General features: G+C 39.8%; 1 protein-coding gene across 1 annotated transcript in view; it reads right to left on the reverse strand.

Moving 5' to 3' along the window:
• Window positions 1–22,165, reverse strand: part of PATJ (PATJ crumbs cell polarity complex component) — a 332,079-nt gene that overhangs the window by 110,298 nt on the left and 199,616 nt on the right. Inside the window, exon 28 of the mRNA XM_044674774.1 lies at window positions 13,338–13,534. Coding sequence (XP_044530709.1) covers window positions 13,338–13,534 — 197 coding nt within the window. The remainder of the gene's footprint in view (window positions 1–13,337; window positions 13,535–22,165) is intronic.

Here is a 22,165-nt window from a genome sequence, read left to right on the forward strand (position 1 = left end):
CTCAAATGACAAGATATGAGAAGACACCCTCAAACTACCTCTTTGAGGAGGGGGAGGTCCTTGGCACATGGCATATATTTTTAATCCTTTTCAATACATTGATCATTTGTGCTGCCTTTTTTGTTCCCTCTCTTAAAAAAACACCATTTATCATATAGTTCGAATGTCATTTGTGAGCTCTTGAGGACATGCAGGTAGAGGGATGCATGGGATACCACAGTGATGTACGAAATAGAAAATATCAAGAAAAACCTACAAAAATGATTTCATGACTTGTCAAGTATATTAAATGCCACTGAATTATGTTGCTCTAGACCAGGGAACACTGACATAATATTCTTATTTCAATAGAGGTTACCTACTCCCTGCATAAGAAAAAAAAAGCTCAAAATGCAGTAGTTGATTATTCTTCTATCTTTGTTTTACACGCCATCGGGGTGCTCCAGAACATTTGGCTTTATTTTAGCCAATCAAAGGAGGGTTTTCCACAGGCATAGAAAATAATTTCAGACACACGATGTCTTTCTTTCCAATTTCTCTAAGGTGTTGCTAGTGGAACACAAGGTGTGGCACCAACTCAAAAAGGCTCTGGGGATGGACCAGATGATGAATGGGATACTGGACAAGCCTTGAGAAGTCAGAGATGCTCCTTACCAGGGAAGTCCCAAGAGAAGGGATATTTTGGTGACAGTGATTCTCAAAGTTGGTCTACCGAGGCACCGATCATGTGGTCTCTCCAAGCTGTCCCTTAATGGCTTTATTTACATTTATTTATGTATTATTTTCTTTGTCATCTGCATTTACTTATAAGCACAGATAGTGGTCCCCCTCCCACAGAAGTATATTAGCTCTTTGAGGACAAGAACTATTTGGCTTAGGATTTCTCCAATGCCTGAAACAATGCCTATAGCATAGCAGAATGCTTAAGACCCAGTTAGTGTTATATAATAGAATTTTATAATTTATATAAATTTGTAATTTATATAAAATAGAAAAGAGTTAGTAAAAGGAGGGCCAAAGGAAATCACAGACCTTTCAATGAACTTCAAACTTCAATGAACCCTTCAAACTTTAAGTGTTTTGCACCCAGGATTATTTTTTTAAATCCTCACTTTCCACCTTAGAATCAAATCCTGTGTATCGGTTCTTGTTACAAATAAAATTAATCTTTTCCCCCCTTATATTCTGAGGCAAAAGAGTGGTAAGGGCTAGGCAGTGGGGTTAAGTGAACTGCCCAGGTTCCCACAGCCAGGAAAGGTCTGAGTCCAAATTTGAACCCAAGACCTCTCATCTTTAGATCTAGCTGTCAATTCACCGGGACATCTAGCTGTTTCCGTGGTAATCATCTCAGTATTGTTCCAATTTTGGTATAGTTGCTTCCAAAGCAAGCTTGTCCCCAATACTTCTATGAAGCAAGAATTTCATGATCTGGGAACATATGATTGGATGAGACAAATGATCATCTAGTTGAATCTCTAGATTTTACAGATTAAGAAACTGAGGTAACAAAGCTAAATGAATTGCTCAAAGTCACACAGCCAATAAGTGGGGCAGCTAGGTAGCACTAAGACAGAAGGTAAGGGTTTTAAAAACCCAAAACCATGTCACATAGGTAGTGAGTGGAAGAGAAGGGATTAAAAGCCAGGAAACTGGAATTCAGTGTTCTTTTCAGCAAAACTGCATGACCACCAAAGACATTTTCATGAAGGAAGCTCAGGGTGGGAGTCCTTTTGTATCCTAAAAATGTGTCTAGGGGCAGCTGGGTAGCTCAGTGGATTGAGAGTCAGGCCTAGAGACAGGAGGTCCTAGGTTCAAATCTGGCCTCAGACACTTCCCATCTGTGTGACCCTGGGCAAGTCACTTGACCCCCATGGCCCACCCTTACCACTCTTCCACCAAGGAGCCAATACACAGAAGTTAAGGGCTTAAAAAAAAATCTAAAAAAAAAATGTGTCTAAATCTAGATAATCAGGCTTATTAACATGATAATAATTGTGCCATTACTAGATTATAGAATTTATTCATCTGCTTCATTCCCCCTATGAGACTGTAAACTAAATCTGGAAAGGGTCTCCACTATCTCTGTATCTATCCTAGAACCTAAGATTGTGATTGTGTTTAGAAAATATTGAATAAATATGGGTTTGAACCTGTTGAAATGAATCATCACATAATTCATTTGTTTTGTGAATATAGAACTTTACATTTTGTGTTCTAGTCCAATTAAATAATCAATCAGTAGACTTTATTAAGCACTAATTGGGTGCTAGAGAATACAAAAACCTAAATGAAACACTTCTCATCTTCAAGGACTTAACATAATATCAAGTATATATTAAGAGAATGTTATCAAGCTAACAAGCATTTATTTAGCATCTACTATGCTCCAGGCATTGTAATAGGGATACAAAGAAAAACTGAAAAATAAAAGAATCCCTGCTGTCAAGGAGCTCACAGTCCAATGGGAGAGTCAAGAGCAAAAGAAGAAGAAAAAAACTGCACAAGAAATCAATATAGAGTGTAAATGGGAAATAACCAACAGGGAGAAGGAGGGATCTGAAAAGACTTCTTGAGAAGGCAGGAATTTATCAATCCATCAAAAAAAAACATTTATTAAATACCTATGATGTGCCGGGAACAGTGCTAAGCATAAAAAGAAGCAAAAAACAATCTCTGCCTTTAAGTTGCTGCTGGGGAAGACAATATACAAATAAATACATACCAAGAGAGTGATATAGGATAAATAAGAGATAACTAATTGAGGGAAAGTGGAGGATATAGGATAAATAAGAGATAACTAATTGAGGGAAAGTGCAGGAGCTAAGAAGGGTTGGGAAGGGGTAGACCAGAAAGAATTCCAGGAAATATAAATGCCAAACAGAGTAGTTTATATCTAATTCTAGAGATAATAGGGGGCTACTGGGGTTTTAGCTTTTTTTGTTTGTTTGTTTATGGGGCAGAGGGGGGGTGGTGGTGGTGGTGGTTTGACCTGATTAGACCAAAAACTATTTTTTTTTAACTTTTCCCCAATTACATGTAAAGATGATTTTCTTAAAAATTTGAGTTCCACATTCTCCCTTCTTCTCACACCTCCCCACTCTGAGACAATAAGAAATACAATATAGATTTTACATGTTTAATCATGTAAAGAATTTTTCCATATTAGTGATTTTGAGGAAGAGATCTTGAATGGAGAAGAAAAAGGAGGAGAAAAATAGGAAGAAGGAAAGAAAAAGAAAAAAGAAAGTAAAATATTGTATGTTTTGATTGGCATTCAAACTCCATCACTTCTTTCTCTGGAGGCAGATGGCATTTTTCATCATGAGTATCTTAAATTGTCTTGGATTATTATATTGCTGAGATATATAACTAGGCCATTCACAGGTGTTCATCAAAAAATATTGCTGTTGTTGTATACTGGGGCTGTTGTGTTTCTGGTTCTGCTCACTTCACTTTCCATCAGTTCATATAAATCTTTTCAGGTTTTTTTTTTAGTCAACCTGTTCATCATCTCATACCACAATGGTATTTCATTACAATCATATAGCACAACTTCTTTAGCCATTCCCTAACTGATGGACAACCCCTCAATTTCCAATTCTTTGTTAAACCACAAAAAAAAGCTGTAATAAATATTTTTGTACAAATAGGCCCTCCTCCTTTTAAAAAAAAATCTCTTTACACCAACTCTTCTGGAAAAATCAATTTCGTGGCTGCATGGAGGAACGATGAGTAAAACTAACTTTTAAGAACCTGAGACTAGATCTGAACCCAGGTCTTCCTGAATACAACTTTTACACTCAATCAACTAAGGCATAGATTTGAATTTCATTTCCGTTACTAAATGTTGAATCTTGCTTTTGCCTGTAAAAGAGGAACAATAACACCAACGCTTCGTATGAGAGGAGGAATTCTGATACAGGAATCTGTGAACTTATTAAAAATATTTTTGATGCCTTTATTTCAACATGATTGGATTTCTTTGTAATTGGCTAGATTTTATTTAACGATTTCACAATATGATTCTAAGAAGTCCGTGAGCTTAAAGGATTGCCAAAGGGGTCCAGAACATAGAAATGGTGAAAAATTTCTGTATGAGATTAACGCGCGGGAGACGGGAGCTCCTTCCAAATGGTGTTCCATTTTTCAAAAGCATCTCCATTTCTAAGTTGTCTTCTGTTGGACAACAGGGTTGCGGGCCAGGGAGGGTGCCGAGCTCCTGGCTGCTTCTCTTCTTTGCCATGATGGGATATACATAATAAGTAGGCATCCTTCTCCAGAAAAAGCCCCAAACATTTCATCTCAGACAACGAAAGCTCAGCTCACTTCAGCAGACCATTAGTTTTAATTTATATTACAGTCAATTTAAAGTTATGGGCTTGAAACTGCTGCTTTTTAACACTCAGAGGAGCCAGCAATAGAAAGAAAAGCAGCCGCTTACATTAGATGTTTTCTCAGTGCCAACTACTCTGGTGTTTACTGGAAAAGCAGCTGCCATTAGCAAATATGCCAGGGCCTATGGAGTAACCACCGAGCTCAGAGCCGGGCAGAGAGAGAGCAGGCCATGAAATGGAGGTTATCCTGTGACAAAAATGGGAAACCTCAATGAATAAAAATAAACGGAGGCAGCGAATGACGATCTGGGGAGAACCAGGTTTCCTGATGAAAAGCCAGCTGGTCTGGCCTTAACAATCATTCCACGTGAATGTCAGGAGAGAGAAACAGCCCTGATCTGTGAATCATCTTTAGTTTTATTTAATGCAGTATCAAAGAATTCTACTGGAATAGGGCAAAGATAAGGGGAATCCTCCATTTTCAAGTGTTCTGTGCAATCAGCCCGATCCAACTGGAAAACACATTTCCCATGAGGTCCCAGACCCGAAGAGGCAAGACTGATGGGTGGAGAGAGAATCAGAATTCAAAGCAGGGAGAAAAGGGAAAAAGGAAATGGGAGAGGGAACCTGTAGGGGGGATCCTGAGGAATCTCTAGTCATGGAGAGGACCAGAAACAGAGCTAAATATTGATCAGATGAGCAGGCTACCAGCCTATCTGCAAGGTGAGCTATGGTAGCAGAACTCAGGACCCTGTTAGGGTCTATAAGTGGCCCATAGAGACTTGAGAGCCAGGTCTAGAGATGGGAGGTACTGGGTTCAAATCTGGCCTCGGACACTTCCTAGGTGGGTGTCCCTGGACAAGTCACTTAACCCCCATTGCTTAGCCCTTTCCGCTTTTCTGCCTTAGAAGCAATACGCAGTATCGATTCTTAGAGAGAAGATAAGGGTCTTAAAAAAGAGAGAGAATGAGTACAATTTTGGACATGCTGAGTTTAAGATGTCTACATTATAGTCAGTTCAAAATATCCAACAAGCTCTTGGAGATGTTCTAAGATCAATAGAGAGCTGGAGAAGTAGTGGAGAGAGAATAAATGTCGCCTCTTCCTGAAAGCTCCCATGAATGCAGTAGTTGTTAGAATGTTCTCACTCCTCAAATTACATTGTTGCTACGTATTTGGGTAGATGTTATATACCCCCAGCAGAACGTGAGGTTGTTGTGAGCAACAAATGATTCGCTTTTGTCTTCGTATCCCCAGTGGCCAGCCCAGATCCTGGCACAGAGTCAGGGGTTAATAGAAATTTGATGAATTATTTCAAAATAGAGGACATGCTGGGAGATTCTTTCCAGAGAGCCTGAGAGAGGAAGGGGAGATGAAACCCATATTCTGAGATGGTTTAGTTAGGTGAGAAGGCATCTGGCATGGTACAGGAATGTGCCCATTGATGAGATTAAGAAACCAAGGAAGTACCAAAGGAAGTAGCAGTGATTTATCAATCATTCACAGCAGAAAAAAAAAAAAAGATGGGAGTGTCTTTAATTATATGGACAGACTTTTAATTTCACTTTTAAATCTTTAAGTGAAATTTGCTTCAATGAAAGCAAAGATTTTAAAAAATATGTATTTGTGAAACAGTTCAAATTTAAGTTGTTCTCAATTTTCCATTCCTAGACCCAGCAGAAATGAAGATTTATGGTGAACAGCAGTCCAATTAAGGCTATGCAGCAAACTTATCGGATAGCAAGTCAAGTTAATTAAATTGAGCCAGGGCTGGAAGTTTTAATTATACAAAAATTAAAATGTAGTCAAAGCAGCCAATCTCTTGTGGTTTAGAAAGACCACAAGAGAGAAATGTGATATATTCATTTTTTTTGCTCTTTCTTCTAGAAAAGGGAAACTTATTTTATTTTACAATTCAGTGGGAATGCTGGCAACATAAACAGCTTCATTCAGAAATGTATTCTCCCCCAACCTTTGAAATTCATGCTGTTTTAAAAATCTAGCATACTAGATGTGAGAGATTGACAGACAAAAAGAGGAGGAGAAAGAAGAGGAGGAGGAAGAGGAAGATGAGGAGGAAGAGGAGGAGGAGACCTGTTGTCTTAAGTCAAAGAGCTATTGGGGAGATGGATAAGATAATTGAGTAAAGTGCCATGTGAACCTTAAAGTACCATAGAAATATAAATGATTATTATCATAACTGTTGTTGTCATTCAACAGATTAGGAAACAGAGGCCAAGAGAAGTTAGAAAAGGCAACAAGGTAATACGGGATAGAACCAGGATTCACAGCCATCCATGCCTTTTTGTCCAAATCCATCCTTCTTTCCCCTAGATCAAGGCCTTAACCAGAAATAATGGTCATAAACCCTGATAGTTTGGAAGTGTTGTGATCATTTATATTGAGAAAAAAAAATCTGTAGGGTAAGTGATTCGAGTGAAAAATGTCTCCTTTGACAGGTAAAAAACCATTGGGGCAGCCTGAAGTCAAAAGGATCTACATTCAAATTTGGTTTCAGACACTTCCTAGTTGTGTGACCTTGGGCAAGTCACTAAACTCCATTTGTCTAGCCCTTGTGCTTCTGCCTTAGAGGTGTTGCTAAGATAGAAAATAAGAGTTAAAAAAAAAAAGTTATTTACTTAGGGGCAGTTGCCGGTTAGAGAGTGGCTTAGGTAGTGCAGTGGGTAGAGTGCCAAGCCTGGGGCAAATCACTTTCCCGATTCTCTTTCATTATATTGAATGTCCTGTGGACTGCTTGTACATAGTGAATATTATAGCTAAATGAATAAAATCAGAGGCCCCTCTCCAATGAATAAACATTGTAGAATGTGAGCTAAGCCCTCTGCAGGATAACTGAAAGCATCTTCAGGACAACTACAGGAAAAGAGAAGACAATAGATATATTACTCTGAGATGACTATCACAGTTATCTCATTTGTCTTTTTTTGATAGGATGCAGAGAGAAGTGGTCAGAGGACTGATTAAAGACTGTCCTTTCATGTTTATGGGTCAACTTGACATTTGGGCAACAAGTTTATTTGTAGCAACGCACTGATAAAATGCACTGGTACATGCCATGCCCCTGGCAGACTTGAAAGAGGCAGGCAATCATTAGGGAGGATAATAATGAGGATGGAGTTTATGTTGCTCCAGTTCTACTAGTTTGTGGATTCTTAAGAGAATTCTGGGGTTCCCATGTATAGCTAGTTCATAAAAGAAAGCAAACTTCTGGAGTATAATGCTAGCCACCCGATTGGGTCTTTCTAAGTGTCCGTTGTAATTATCGTTACTGTTATAATTGTTTTGACCAGACCTTAGTGCCAGGGAGAAGACTCCCTCCAAGAGGGCAGAGCAGCATCTTTTCTGCAAATCATTTGATTAGTTAGCTGGGCACGAAGAGGTTAAGCCCATCCTTCTGTCCAAGGTCATCCTGCCAGAATATGCCAGCAAGGGCTTGAATCTCTATTTTCTGGGCTCTCAGGCCAGTTTCTACCCACCGTACCACCCTCATTTTTATTGCCATCATCAAGAGTTAATGTAGAATCTGTCTCATAATTAATCAGCTCCAATAACTAGAGGTGAAAGCAGCATCACTATCATTTCCCCCTATTGGTCCTGGGAGGCCTCCCACCAATGGCATAAACTAAATCTAAGCAATACATTTCTATGCTTGTCTGTTTTTTGAATCTAATTGTTAAGGGGCAATCAATCCACCCAGGCAAGCCTCGTGTTAGACTACGTGGTAATTATATGGTCGTGACATTTTAAATTGATTCAAAGCCCCCAAAGTCCTGGGAAAGAGGGAAGAGAGCTGAAATTCTAATCACATTCTCTTCTCGGATTTTAATGTGCAAGTTAGTTCTTATAGAAATCGAGTGGGCCATCGACTGACAGGTCTCACTGATGCTACTCTCACTGGAAGAATCCAATTTGACAGCCGAAATAAGGCTTCTTGGAAATGTCACTTGGGAACACCATCCCTGACGCCACATTAATAAAGAGGGAGTGTTACTGATTGCAGGAAAGCCGTGCCATATCTTCATCTATTATCTCTTCTCTGCTCTCCATGAGAGATTATCCCTAGAGAGGAAATATGGCAAAGTAGACAGAGTTCTGGTAGTGCAATCAAACTCATGCCCCGTCTTTTACATGTACTGGCTACGTGGCTATGGGCAAATCCCTTAACCTTGCAATGGAAAAATTGCCTCAAATGATAAATTCTTGAGAATTTGGTCATCTATGTTATAAGAAGAAGTTTCCATACTGGGAGGTCTCTCCCTGCACAGATGAGATCACAAGTCCTAACTGTTCCCCCCCCCCCCCCCATATATTTTCTCCTAAAGAATATGAGCTTACAGCCCTTTTCCACCCCTCTGACACTTGCCTTTCAATAAAGGGGAAAAGGACACGTGTTTATTTAAAACCTATTTGCTAGTGACTATATAAAATACTTCCCACTTATTATCTTATTTGATAAATAATCCTGTACCCCCTATTCAAGATGAAAGGAAGCCAATGCCAGAGTTTACCACATATGCACACATGAAATATAGTACAAATGAATTCATGTCAATAGACTAACTATTTGCCAAATATTTCCTTTATCCCCTGACAAGCTTCTCCCTTGTATACTCCCCCTTTAGGTACCAGAAAGCTAGTATGGAAACTTAGAGGCAGCCTGCAATCGTGGATGGAGAGCTAGGAGCGTCCACTGGGGAATGGCTGAACAAATTATGGTATATGATGGTGATGGCATACTATTGTCTTATAAGAAATGATAAGCAGAATGATTTCAGAAAAAGCTGGAAAGAGCTACATGAGCTGACTGATGCAGAGTGAAATAAGCAGAACCGAGAGGATATTTTCCAGAGTAACAGCAATATTGTGGGATGATCAACTTAGAAAGAACCATTGAAGTCAGAATGCAGATCAAAGTAGACTTTCTTTCACATTATTTACACTTTTATTTTGGGGTTTTGGGTTTATATGAGTATTCTCTTATAACAGTGATCAATATGGAAGTATAATTTACATGATACATGCATAACCCGGATCGAATTGCTTATCATCTTGAAGAGGTGGGGAGGGAGATGATTTGGACCTTATAATTTCAGAAAAGATATATTGAAAGTTGTTATTACAAGTGATTGGGAAAATAATAATAAGTATCAATTATGTACCAGGAACTAGGGAATAAAGGGTTTAAAAAAAACCCCACCAACTTTGTTGCTTGGGTTGCCTCTTGGGGAAGGGAAGAATAGAGAGATAAATCCAGAAAATATGAAAACTAAATATATCAATGCAATTCTCTCTCTCTTTTTTAAGAAAGTTAATGGAGAAGAAAACATTTCAAGAATTAGATGAGAAGTTCTCTCCCTGGAGAAGACATGCCTATTTGGGAGTTTATAAAGCCTTGATTGATTATATTAATTAAAAAGGAGGGCTAGCAGGGAGGAATTAAATGGAAGGAGGTCACAGAAGCTTCACTGTAGCCTAACAGAATCAATCCCTTCCCCCACCTATCCTCTAAATGAGTAAGATAGGAAGATGGCAAAATTCATTTACTTTAGCGTCTGATCCTATCTCTTCTTTCGATTTTGACCTGGGGTACGGATGCTGACAAGCACCAAGACTGCCAAAAATCAAAGGAAGAAGCGAGGAGGAAGAGGAAATGCCCAGAAAGCTGGACTGGGAGGGACGTCTTGTTCCTATGACTGCTAAACACTCCAGTCTTCAAGACTCCCATGTCCATGCCAGAATGCAGAGCTCCAGTATTGGGAGTTCTGACACCCTGCGTGCAAAACCTTCCTCCTCCTAACCAACCTGTGGCACCTTGGACACATCACTTGACCTGACCAACCCTCTTTTTACTCCATTGAAAAATGGAGGCTTGTATGCATCTTCCTTCTTGTTCAAAATCCCTGGTCTAAGATCTTTTGATGATGCCCAAAGGCATTCAGCTTGCAAGATACAGGAAGCAAACAGTAAGAGTTTTATCCCCAGAGTCTTCCTCTAAGCAGCCCAGACAAAACCCAACAACAGCCTTAAAAATCAGTAACATGTTAGAAGAAAGACTAGAATGGAATTTAGCAGTGAACTCCGCATAAACGTAGATATGGAGATCTTTTGTGTCTATGACCTTGGGGAAATCTAGTAATCTCCCTGCGGATGTGAACCCCCATGTTTAGAAAATATGAAGAAGAATGCACCAGGCTTGCATGCAAATAATCCCTAAATGTCTGCCTTGGGCTAAAAAGATACTTTTTAGGTGCCCAGTGAAGGTATATTGGAATATCCCAAAGCCTCACTGCCTCCGACACATAGTAAGACTATTTAGTGATGGAAAAGGTTTTCATCTAAGACTTGGGCTAGTCCTTTCTTCTTCTTACCATACAATTCCAACCATGCCAAGAAGCTCTACTTATTGGCTACTATTCAATTCGTAAGCTTTACTTTTGGTCAACTATCTTCTTGGCAATGTGTTAGATGTTGGGGCCACTAAAATGGAAGAGTCCATGCTGTCAAGGATCCTCCACATGAGTGCTGATTTATTAAGATCACAGATCCATAAAAGTATGTCACTCAAAAATCGCTCAGAATACGTGGGTTGAGGCGGACATGATTGGGGATGTAGACTCGAAATGACCACACCAATGCAATTATCAATAATATGGAAATAGGTCTTGATTGATGACATACGTTAAAACCAGTGGAATTGCGCATTGGCTATGGGGGGGGGGGTGTAAGGGATGAAGGGGAAAGTAAAAACATGAATCATGTAACCATGGAAAATTTTTCTAAAAAAGAAAATATTAATAAAAAAAGAAACTATTAAAAAAATCCCTCAGAGGAATCTCAGACTCAAAATACCTAAAAGGAATTAAAATCGTTTAACCTCATAAGGCCTCAGTTTCCTCATTTCCAAAATGGGGAGGTTGGACTAGCTAGTCTCTTCAAATTCTTCCAGATTTAAGTCTATGATCCTTTGAAACTAAGTCTCTTCACCTCCATAGTCTTTGGTTTGTTCATCTGTAGAATGTGGAGGTGGGGCTATGTAACCTCTGGGAACCTTCCAAACTCTTAAGTGATGATCTAATGATTATTTCCTGGCAGAACACTCTAAAATTAGTCTGGCTAGTCCTTAAAGTGGACACCCTGCCTATCTCTGACCTGTCACCAAAGCCTTCCTATCTTGGTGGGACTGTCTGTGCATGCAACCTCCTGGACCCTCTGAGAACTGGGAGCCACCAACGAACCACAATTAATCAACGGGCATGTATTGATTTAGGTCCGACTCTGTGTCAGGCTCTATGAGGATGCAAAAGCAAAATGTAGCATGCAAAATCAATTTCATTGTACGCTTGTAAGAAAGAAACAAAAATCAATATTACATTTTTGTTGTTTTATCTTCCTAGGTTTGTCCAAGGGATGTTCCTGTGAAAAGTGGCTGAATTAAACATGGTCCCACATGCCTCAGTTTTTGATATTTTGGGAAGCTTCTCTAACCCTGCATTGGGGAAATAAACCAAAGGAAGCCATGCAGAAACAATTTTAGGCTGTCAGGAAATGACTTCTTGGCAGTGCCAGCTTTGGAGAGCAAATCCTGCAGGGACCTGGGGAGCTGGGTTATGAAGGCTGATTCACAGTTGGGCCTGGCAAATCCTGGGCTTCAGCACCAACCCTGCATCACTGGAGTGATGGAGGAGTGTGAATTCTATTCTGAGCCCAAGGCGGAAGGGTCAACAAAAAATGGAAAACTGGATGAGGATAAATTAGAAGCGGAACTTTGGAAAAACAAGATGGAAAATTCCCAGCCGTGGGCTATCTGTTCCTTCTGCCCTGTCTTTAGGAGCAAGGAGTCAATAAATCCTTCCCTATTGCAATAGTCCTGGAGTTGGGTCGAGATCAAGAAAATCTTCTGTGATTGGCCAAACAGCCCAATGACATTATAAATAATGACTTGAGTTGGTATTTATGTAGTAAAATAGAGTTTCCAAAATACTTTATATAGAATATGCCATTTAATACCGGTATGAACCCTTGGAAGTAGATTTTAGAGACTAGGGATTATCTACTCCATTGTCCTTATTGTCTATGCATTTTGCATTTATTTACTGTGTGTATGTATGTGTGTTTTGTTCCCCATAGAATATCAGTTCCCAATGGCGTTGTTTTATGGGGAGGACTGGTGGGTCCAAGACAGTGCCTGTTCTACCTATTTGTTGAATTTCATATTCTGCCAAAATCTATTTATCATTTCTGATAAGGACAATATTCTTTTCCAATCACTTTATTTTACAAATGAGGAAATCGAGGCCCAAAGAATTTAAGTGATTTCACAAAGATCAGAAAGGTAGAAAGTGTCTGAATTGGGATTTGAAATCAGGCCTTTTGACACCAAACTCAAGGCCCTTCCGCAGTCCCATGTGCCACTTATTCCAGCTCCTTTCCTCCATGGTCTCCCCATTTCCCCCACTTTCTCTATGGTATCCTGAAAACTCTTTAAAAATCAGCCAAGTGTTGAATGTGGTTTGCAGCAGCCATGGCAACAGTCAGTCATGCCTCACTGTCAAGTCTGGACCCAACGAGACTCGGCGAGACTAGGCAAGGCAAAATGAACTCAGCCTCGCTCGAGCCCTTCTGGCCATTGGTATTCAGAACAGGCTCACTTCTGCCTCCCTTATTCCAGGATACTTCCCCAAACCGTTCCTAAAATTTTCCATGAGCAAAGGCCTCCGTCCTCAGCCAGCATCCTTTAGAGACGAGAAACAGATTTTCATGGGTGCTTCCCTCCACCACTATTCCCTTCAAGGAAACAGAAAAACAGGCTGGTTGGGGCAGCCCTAAAAGACCTTCCTCTGCCTTCTCTGAAGACCAGAAAACTGATCATCAGAGTCCCTCCTGGGTCAGAAAGGAGGCTCCTCCGAGGGATTATGTCTACTGAAATGGATTCTGACCCAACTCCGCCCAAGAGCGACACGAAGGCGTCTAGGCGAGCGTTACCTCTAGAAGCTCGTCTCCGATGTGCATGCGCCCATCTCGGCCGGCAGGTCCATCGGGGTGAATCCCCACGATGAAGATGCTCATTCGGGAGCGGTCTTTGTTCCCGGCGAGGCTGAGGCCGAGCCCGTTCTTCTCCTTCTCCAGCTCAATAATATGCAGTTCTCCGGGAAGATCTGCATACCTTTGTCGGATTTTTTCTATTTAAAGAGAAAAAAAGGGACAAAAAAATAAATGAGACACCGGCATCTCAGAAGTCATTGGGACGTTCCTGGATTTTCAGGATTCGTGTCACTGGAAGCCTTGAAAATAAAGATGGCACCGACGTGCTGGGGTACGAAACATTCTCGGTAGAGCAGGGAGCGCGCCGTCGCGGAATGTCACGCAGCCTTCAAAGGCAAAAGATGACAAGAATCCATAGGACTGATGACAGAAAATGGTCGGGAAGGCTGAATCTCAGAAGACCTTTTCTAACAATAATCATAAAATAGTAACGTTTACATTAAACTTCAAGTTTGCGACATGATTTACACCCACTTCCTCGCTCCTTGCTCAGAATGACTCTGGGAGGTGGGCTCTGTGGTTGTCCCCCTTTGGAAGGGAAGGTTTATTTGGCCAGGATCACCTCGTGGGTGAGGCTCTGAGGAAGGCTCTGCACTCGGGGATACGGGAGGATGATGCCAGGAATAATGCTGTCTACACTAAACCTCAGAGCAGCCTCGGGAATAGTCAGGGCAGGGCTCATAAAGGAAGGAGGCAAGGCGTCTGCCAGAAAGTCCCAGGTTGAACTGTAAGCGTCTCTCTGGGAATTATATTTCCCCTCGAGGAAATGTTGAGTTCCTACCCATTTACCTTGCCTGAGCCTTTGCGATGTGCCTCATCACTTGGTGTCCTTATTCTGCCTCCTCTCTAAGAATGGGAGGAGCTGGAAGACAGAGATCCCGCTCGAGGCTTCTCCCGAACCCCTCAACACCACAGCATAGTACTCAGCCCCAGATATCCCGTAGAAGAGGTGCTCATGAGTAATCTGATGGGCACAGAAGCCCCAGCAGATCACTATTAACCCTCAGCAAGATATGCCAAAGAAGCACAGTGCAGGGTTACGAGGCACCCGGGGCCATTCACTCGAATTCATACTTGAAAGGACTCCGGATTTAACATACCTTCCAGTGGTCCAGTGGTCATTCAGCTCCTGGTTTACAATTTCTATGGAGGGGTGACCTGTCCCCACCCCTTGTGCTCCAAGGTGCTCAACTCTATCTTTCAAATCTGCCTCACTTGAATCCAATTCCCTCAAAAATCAAGACATCTTCCCAAGATGCCATTGGTTCTCTTAGAAAATGAAAGATAAATAATAGTTTTAATAGTTAGATATTTGTTTCTGTTACTAACCCACCATTGGCTTTAAGGCTTCTACCAACTCTCCTGGGCTCTGCCCTCTAGGACAAAAGAGAATGATCCATACAACAATCATAGAAATAATTAAAGACATCTAGAGATGAGAGGTCCTGGATTCATATCTGACCTCAGATAATTTTTAGCTGTGTGACCCTGGGCAAGTCACTTCACCCCCACCACCTAGCCTTTACCACTCTTCTGCCTTGGAACCAATACACAGTATTGATTCTAAAAGGGAAGGGAAGGGTTTAAAAAAATCCAAACAAATCATCAAAGACACCTATAATATTCTCCCTGAGTTTCCCAGATGAAAAAAACTCATCTAACTCCAATGAAGCTCATGTTTCATGTATCAGTCCCAGTTTCTAACTTCTAAAAAACTATAAATGAAGGGTTGTGCTATTTGGAGTCAGAGGTTTTTAACCTGAAAATCATTACCAAAAAATTAGCCTCAGGAACAAGACGGTCAACTCAAGTCCAGTTAGGTTTTTTGCCAGAAAGAAAAACCATGCTTTTAAAATCTGTGTAGATATTTAAATCTGAGAAAAGAAGTCTATGTTTATGCATATATTTATATTAAAAACATTCATCCCCCAGAGGCTCAAATTCTCAAGTGCTGTTTATTTTAGAAACAGAGAATGTCTACCACTTAAAAAAAAAAAGATTTTTCAAAAGGCCTTAAGTGATTTGAATTGCTAATGTATGTGATATTAACATAAAATAACATTTAGAGAAAAATATAGCAAAGAAAATTCTGGCAAGCCCACGCTTCCAAATCACCTGCAGAAACGTTCAATGTACAGAATAAATGTTCGAGTTGTCAGAAAAACATAGAAATAAATCAAAATAGGAAAATATTTTGAAAGTACCTGCTAGGCACAAGACATGGTCCTAGGTTTTCCTTATGGTGGTTGTTGGTGGCAGAGGGAAGTCAGTTAAGTGGGTCCACAGTATAACCCACACTGGATTTCAAGCCAGGAAGGCTTAAGTTCAAATTCAGCCGGAGACATTAGCTGTGTGATGCTGAGCAAGTCACATAAGCTCTCTCTGTTTCTGTTCTCTCAAGTGTAAAATGGTCCTCATAATTAATAGCAAATACCTAATAGGGTGGTTATGAGGATCAAATGAGATAATATCTAAAAGGTGCTGACACATAGTAAGGACTTAATAAATGTTAAAAGTACAATACATGATGGCACCTCTCAGAAAGCTTAGTCTGTTTAGAGACAAGACATAAATGAACACATGACAGGGTAAAGAATAATTTTTAAAATATATTTTGCTTTCCTAATTACATATAATAATTTTCTGCATATATTTTCTGAAGTTAAAAGATCCACATTGTTTCCTTTCCCCTTCTCGTATATGGGAGGCAAACTGATGTGGGTTTACATGTATTACCATGCAAAGCATATTTCCATATTGCTCGTGGTTATAAGGGAATACTCATAGAAAACCAAAACTCTCCAATAAAAACACAACTAAACTTAAGTGAAAAGTCATACAGTTTGGGGGCAGCTGGGTAGCTCAGTGGAGTGAGAGTCAGGCCTAGAGACAGGAGGTCCTGGGTTCAAACCCGGCCTCAGCCACTTCCCAGCTGTGTGACCCTGGGCAAGTCACTTGACCCCCATTGCCCACCCTTACCACTCTTCCACCTAGGAGACAATACACCGAAGTACAAGGGTTTTAAAAAAAAAAAAAGTCATACAGTTTGATCTGCATCAGATTCTAACCGTTGTTCACCTGGAGGTAGGTAGCATTCTTTGTCATAAGTTTTTTAGAATTGTCCTGGATCATGATATTGCTGGAGTAGCTAAATCTTTCGCAGATGATCATTGTACAATATTGATGTTGTTATACACAGTGTTCTCCTGGTTCTGCTTATTTCACTTTGCCTCCGTTCATGTCGGTCTTTTTAGCTCTTAAAGAATAACAGTGTAAGTAAGCAAGGAGAGGTTGCACAAGGGAAGATTTCATAGGGCGGCCAGTCGTCCAAGGTTAATTTCAAAATTGCAGAATCTTTACAAGGAGGTCCCAAGGAATAGAATTTAAGCTAATGACTGACAGCAGCTGTTCTGTGATAGGGAGGAAACCATTAAGCTTTGGGTCGAGTTAGCAAAAAGAATTAATTAAAACAGTCAAGACAAGTTGGGCTTGCTCAGGTGAATTCCTCCTTTCCCTGGTCCCACCTTCCACAGCAGGGGCATAATAGTGGCTTGATGTGCCAATGGAATTCAGAGAATAGAAACTATTGCCTACTACTGAGATAGGAGGAGATGGCTTTGAGGTGTTTTTGAGGAAAACAGGAGTTAGTAGATGAGGAAGAAGACTTTCCAAATGGCAAGAGTTGTGGAGATAGGAAAATACGAGTCCTAATCAGGAGAAGCAAATTGAGTAGTTGGCTAAAGTTGAAGGCTCGCAAAGGAGAAGAGTATGTGTTAGGTCTAAAAAGATCAATTCCATTCATAAGGAAAGAAGAAAATGAACATTTATTAAGCTCTTACTATGTACCAGTCTTTATGTCAAGAACCTCACAGACATTATGTCATTTGATCTTTTTAACAACTCAAGGAAGTAGATGTTATTTATTATGATGTCCATTTTACAGTTGAAAAAACTGAGGCAGACACTGAGACACTGAGGAAGATAAAGTGATTTACCCAGGGTCACATAGGTGGTAAAGTTCTGAGATTGGATTTGAACTTGGGTCTTCCTGACTCTACACTACATATACTGTGTGTGGCACAGTCATTTCAGTCGTGTCTGACACTTCATGATTATATCTGGCATTTTTTTGCAAAGATAATGGAGTGGTTTCACATTTCCCTCTTTAGCTCATTTGACAGATAAGAAACTGAAGCAAACATGGTAAAATGCCATGCCCAGGGTCCGTAGCTATTAAGTGTCTGAGGCCAGATTTGAACTCAGGAAGATGAGTCTTCCTGGTTTCAGGCACAGCATCACTGTGGGGCCACCTAGCAAGACTCCAAGGCTCTATTATTGTGCTTACTCTCCACTGGACACTCTCCACCTAACACTTAAAATGTGATGCCTAGGAACCGACCACAGCATTCGAGATATTCTATGAGCAGCTCCAAGCAAAGCAAGATTCTAATTTTCTTTTCTCTTCCTCCCTTCCTCCCTCCCTTCCTTCCTTCCTTCCTTCCTTCCTTCCTTCCTTCCTTCCTTCCTTCCTTCCTTCATCACTACTTGGTTTCCCTCTAATTGTACTCACCTGGAAAATGGCTAGCTATACTTAATCTTCCCTCCATAAGGAAGTCATAAAACCCAACCCAGTGAACCACATAGCATTCTTTAACAGATTGTCTTGAAGATAAGTTGATGATTGCAAACCTCTGTTGCTGGGAAGTGTCTTCACGTTAACAAATATGTAACTTTGCACAAGGCTCTGTGCTAAGAGAGTGAGCAGGGAGTAAATTCTAGCCATGGGATGTAGTCTATGCAAAAATGTGTTACTGAGTTTGAATTCTGGAAAGACTAAGTATTGTGGTTTGGCAAAATGTAGATTGCATGAAGGAGTATGAACCAGGTTGCCTTCTCATGAAGGTTGTGAGGCGTCCTTGATGTCAGGGGCTAACAGTTTATATTTTAACCCAGAATGGATAGATATTCAGAGAGATCCTTGAGCAAGGAAGTATGAAATGGTCAGATTTGAACTTGAAAGCAATATTCGCAGGCAATGGACCTGAATCAGTGAAGGTTAGAGCTTGGAAGAACCTTCAAGAACACTTAGCCCAATGGTGCCACCTTATAGATGGTGAAATGAAGATGGCTGATGAGTCAGTAACTCCAGTATTCTCTCCCCAATTCCAGATTTATTGGCTAGAGCTGAGATTTTTAAGTTTCTTTCCTACAGATATAGGGAACTCGAAAGAGGAAGAAATTTGCTTTACTTGGGCAAAACTGTAAGGTTCTAGGTTTCCAGGAGGCTCTAAGTTTGCTACACTGGCAAAGGGAGTGTCCTCACCATGGAGTTCCCTGTTGTCATATTAAACAACTAGATTTGTATGACTATTGACAATAATTCTCAATGGAGTTACCTTTTTCATTCCCTCCAACTAAGTCTCCATCATGATTCTTTGTCTAATCATTCAGTTTTTGAACTATGGTAGCAATTAATGTCTAATTAACTAAAAAGGAATTCTGAACTAAAGGACATTTTTAAATTTGAGTAGTCTTCTGGATTCTCCTTCACTGGAAGTCTTCATTCATTGGGTATGTGGCAGAAGGTAACTCTTTCCTATGTGGGTTTGGATTAGATGGCTAGGAAAACCCTTTCCAACTTCAGTTCATTGATTTTGATTCTTTTATTTTCAGGGTAGAGAATTCCCAATAAAGCAACCCCCTTTCCTAGAGCAGATTAACATTTGTCCTATCCCTTAAAAATTACCTGAGAGTGGGGAGAGGAAATTAGATGGCTCAGAGGATTGAGAGCCAGGCCTGGAGACAGGGGTCAGGGTTCAAATCAAACCTCAGTCACTTCAGAATGCCATATCCCTGGGCAATTTATTTAATGCCAGTTGCCAAGACCTTACCACTCTTCTGCCTTAGAAATTAGTATCAATTCTAAGATGGAAAGTAAGGGTTCTTAAAGAATTGCCTGGGGCATTGGGAGGTTTTGAGTCAGAGGTGGGAATCAGGTTTCCTTGTCTTTAAGAGCAGTGTAACATCCACTGGATCTTGCTGCCTTCCAGAAAACTGAGCTGTTTAAAATAAAAAAAGTCAGAGCCCTGAGACTATGTTTCTATTCATTATGAAAAATGATTCTTCCCTCACATTCATATTCAAAGGTGACACAAAACCCATTACCATCAAGGCAAGAAAAACAAATCACTAAGTGAATACTATCTTTTAAAAATCCACTCTATTAAATTGTGTCAATACAGAAAATAAACAGACCCAGAGAAGAGCATTTATTCATGGCTATATATCAGCAGGGGATATGATTTGTGTGTGGAGGTATATTCACAAGAGGGTCAATCAGGCAGCAAACAATGACAAACACGCCAGGACTCTTAATCTGGAGAGAGGAGTTAAGATTGGGACCTTTCCAAGGTCCCCACCACAATGTTCTTCACTACATTTTTTTATTCTCCTCACAAAAGAAGGAAATTATTTACCAAGATGACAGAAGCACAGGGCACCAGAGCTAAGACAGAAACTTCTGGGGTTCATCTCTCATCCTCCACTAAAAGGCAAAGAAACTAGGATTGTGGAGGGAGAAAATGACTTAAAAGGACACCCAGAATAGGTAGAGAAGTGGGAAGTTCAAAACTGGGTCTCTGATTAACTGCGAGCCTTTTTACCCACATTACAAAACCATCAAATGGAAGTCTGTGATCACAAAGTCTGTAGGCACTGTAACTTTTGAGACCATCATAGAATCAAGAACAAATAGAGTTGGAAGAGACACGAAGACAATAAATGGATCCAAAGCACTCTTTTTACATATGGTAGAATGCCTCAGTGAAAAGTGTTGCTAGACCTGAAGTCAGGAAGATTCAACTTCTTGAGTTTGAATCTAGCCTCAGACACTTACTAGCTGTGTGACCCTGAGCAAGTCATTTAGCCTGGTTTACCTTAGTTTCCTCACCTGTAAAATGAGCTGGCAAGCCATTCCAGTAGTTTTGCCAAGGAAACCCCAAATGGGGTCTCAAAAGATTGGACATGACTGAAAAATGGCTGAACAACATGCCACATAAAAAGTGTTCATTGAAACATGTATGTAAATATAATTATATAATAATAATACAATCACTGGTTTAGAGACACAAAGTCAAACAAGACTGAAAAATAATTGAACGGCAGTGTGAGGGAGAATGGCCATTCTCAAACGTTTTGGTCTTAGGGCTCTTTTTCACTCTTAAAATGTATTAAGGGCCAACCACCCCCCCCCCAAGAGCTTTTGTTATGTTTGTTATATCTATTGATATTTGCTTTAATAACAATGAGAACAACTCATTTAAAAAAAAGTTATTCAGAATGTAATGCAATAAAAATTACACTTAACAAACGGCAGCAGAAGGACTAAAAATTAATTAGAAACTAAATAATATTATCCTAAAAATGATTGAGTCAAAAAACAAATCATAGAAAAAAATCAACAATTTCATTAAGGAAAATGACAATGAGGGGACAATATATCAAAATTTATGGGCTGCAGCCAGGGAAATACTTAGGGGAAATTTTATATTTATTACTGCTTCCAACAGTAAAATAGAGAATGAGCAGATCAACAAATTGGGAATGCAACTAAAAAACTAGAAAAAGAACAAATTAAAAATCCCCAATTAAACACAAAATTGGAAAACCTGTGAATCAAGAGGAAGATTAATCAAATTAAAAGAAAACCACTGAACTAATACATCAAAGAAGGAGTTGGTTTTATGAAAAAAATAAAATAGATAAAACCATTGATTAACTTGATTTAAAAAAAAAGCAGAAAGCCAAATTACCAGGATCAAAAGTGAAAAAGATGAAATTACTCCAAAGAAGAAGAAATTAAAGTGATCGCTAGTAGTTATTTTGCCCACCTGTATGCCAATAAATCTGACACTCTAAGTGAAAAAGGTGAATATTTACAAAAACAAAAACTAGCCAGATTAACAAAAGAAGAAATTGAATACTTAAATAACACCATCACAGAAAAAAAGAAATTGAACAAACCATTAAAGAACTCCCTAAATTAAAAGCCCAAGGGCCAGATGGATTCACAAGTGAATTCTACAAACTATTTAAAGAACAGCTAACTCGAATACTACATAAACTATTTAGAAAAATAGAAAAGGAAATCCTTCCAAATATGGTATTGAAACCTAAACCGGAAAGAGCAAAAATAGAGAAAGAAAACTATAGATCAGTGATGGCAAATTTTAGAGATTGGGTGCCTAAATTGCAACCCTCATGCCACATGTGAATCCCTTGCCTAACTCCAGACAGGGGAAGGAGGAAGCTCTCCCATTGGGTTAATGGACAGAGGAGCAGGAGATGTGAGAAATGTCCTCTGACAGAGAGGAAGGGGAGCATCTCCCTCCAACACATGTGTCATAGGGTCCCCAACAATGCTATAGGCCCATCTCCCTAATGAATATAAATGAAAAAAATTTAAATAAAATGCTAGCAAGGAGAATACAACATTATATCACAAGAAGCATGCACCACAATCATATGAGTTTTATATCTGGAACGCAGGTCCTTTAGGAAAATTAGGAAAAGCATCAGCATAATTGACCACATCAGTAACAAAACTAACAAAAACCACACATAGATGCAGAAAAAGCATTTGAAAAATTCAATATCTATTCCTTGTAAAAACATTAGAAAACACTGAAATAAATGGAACCTTCCTCAAAGTGATAAATGGCATCTATCTATAACCACTAGCAAGAATTATCTTGGGGATAAACTAAAAC

The sequence above is a fragment of the Gracilinanus agilis genome, chromosome 4, assembly GCF_016433145.1.
Source record: "Gracilinanus agilis isolate LMUSP501 chromosome 4, AgileGrace, whole genome shotgun sequence".
NCBI classification, from domain to species: Eukaryota; Metazoa; Chordata; class Mammalia; order Didelphimorphia; family Didelphidae; genus Gracilinanus; species Gracilinanus agilis.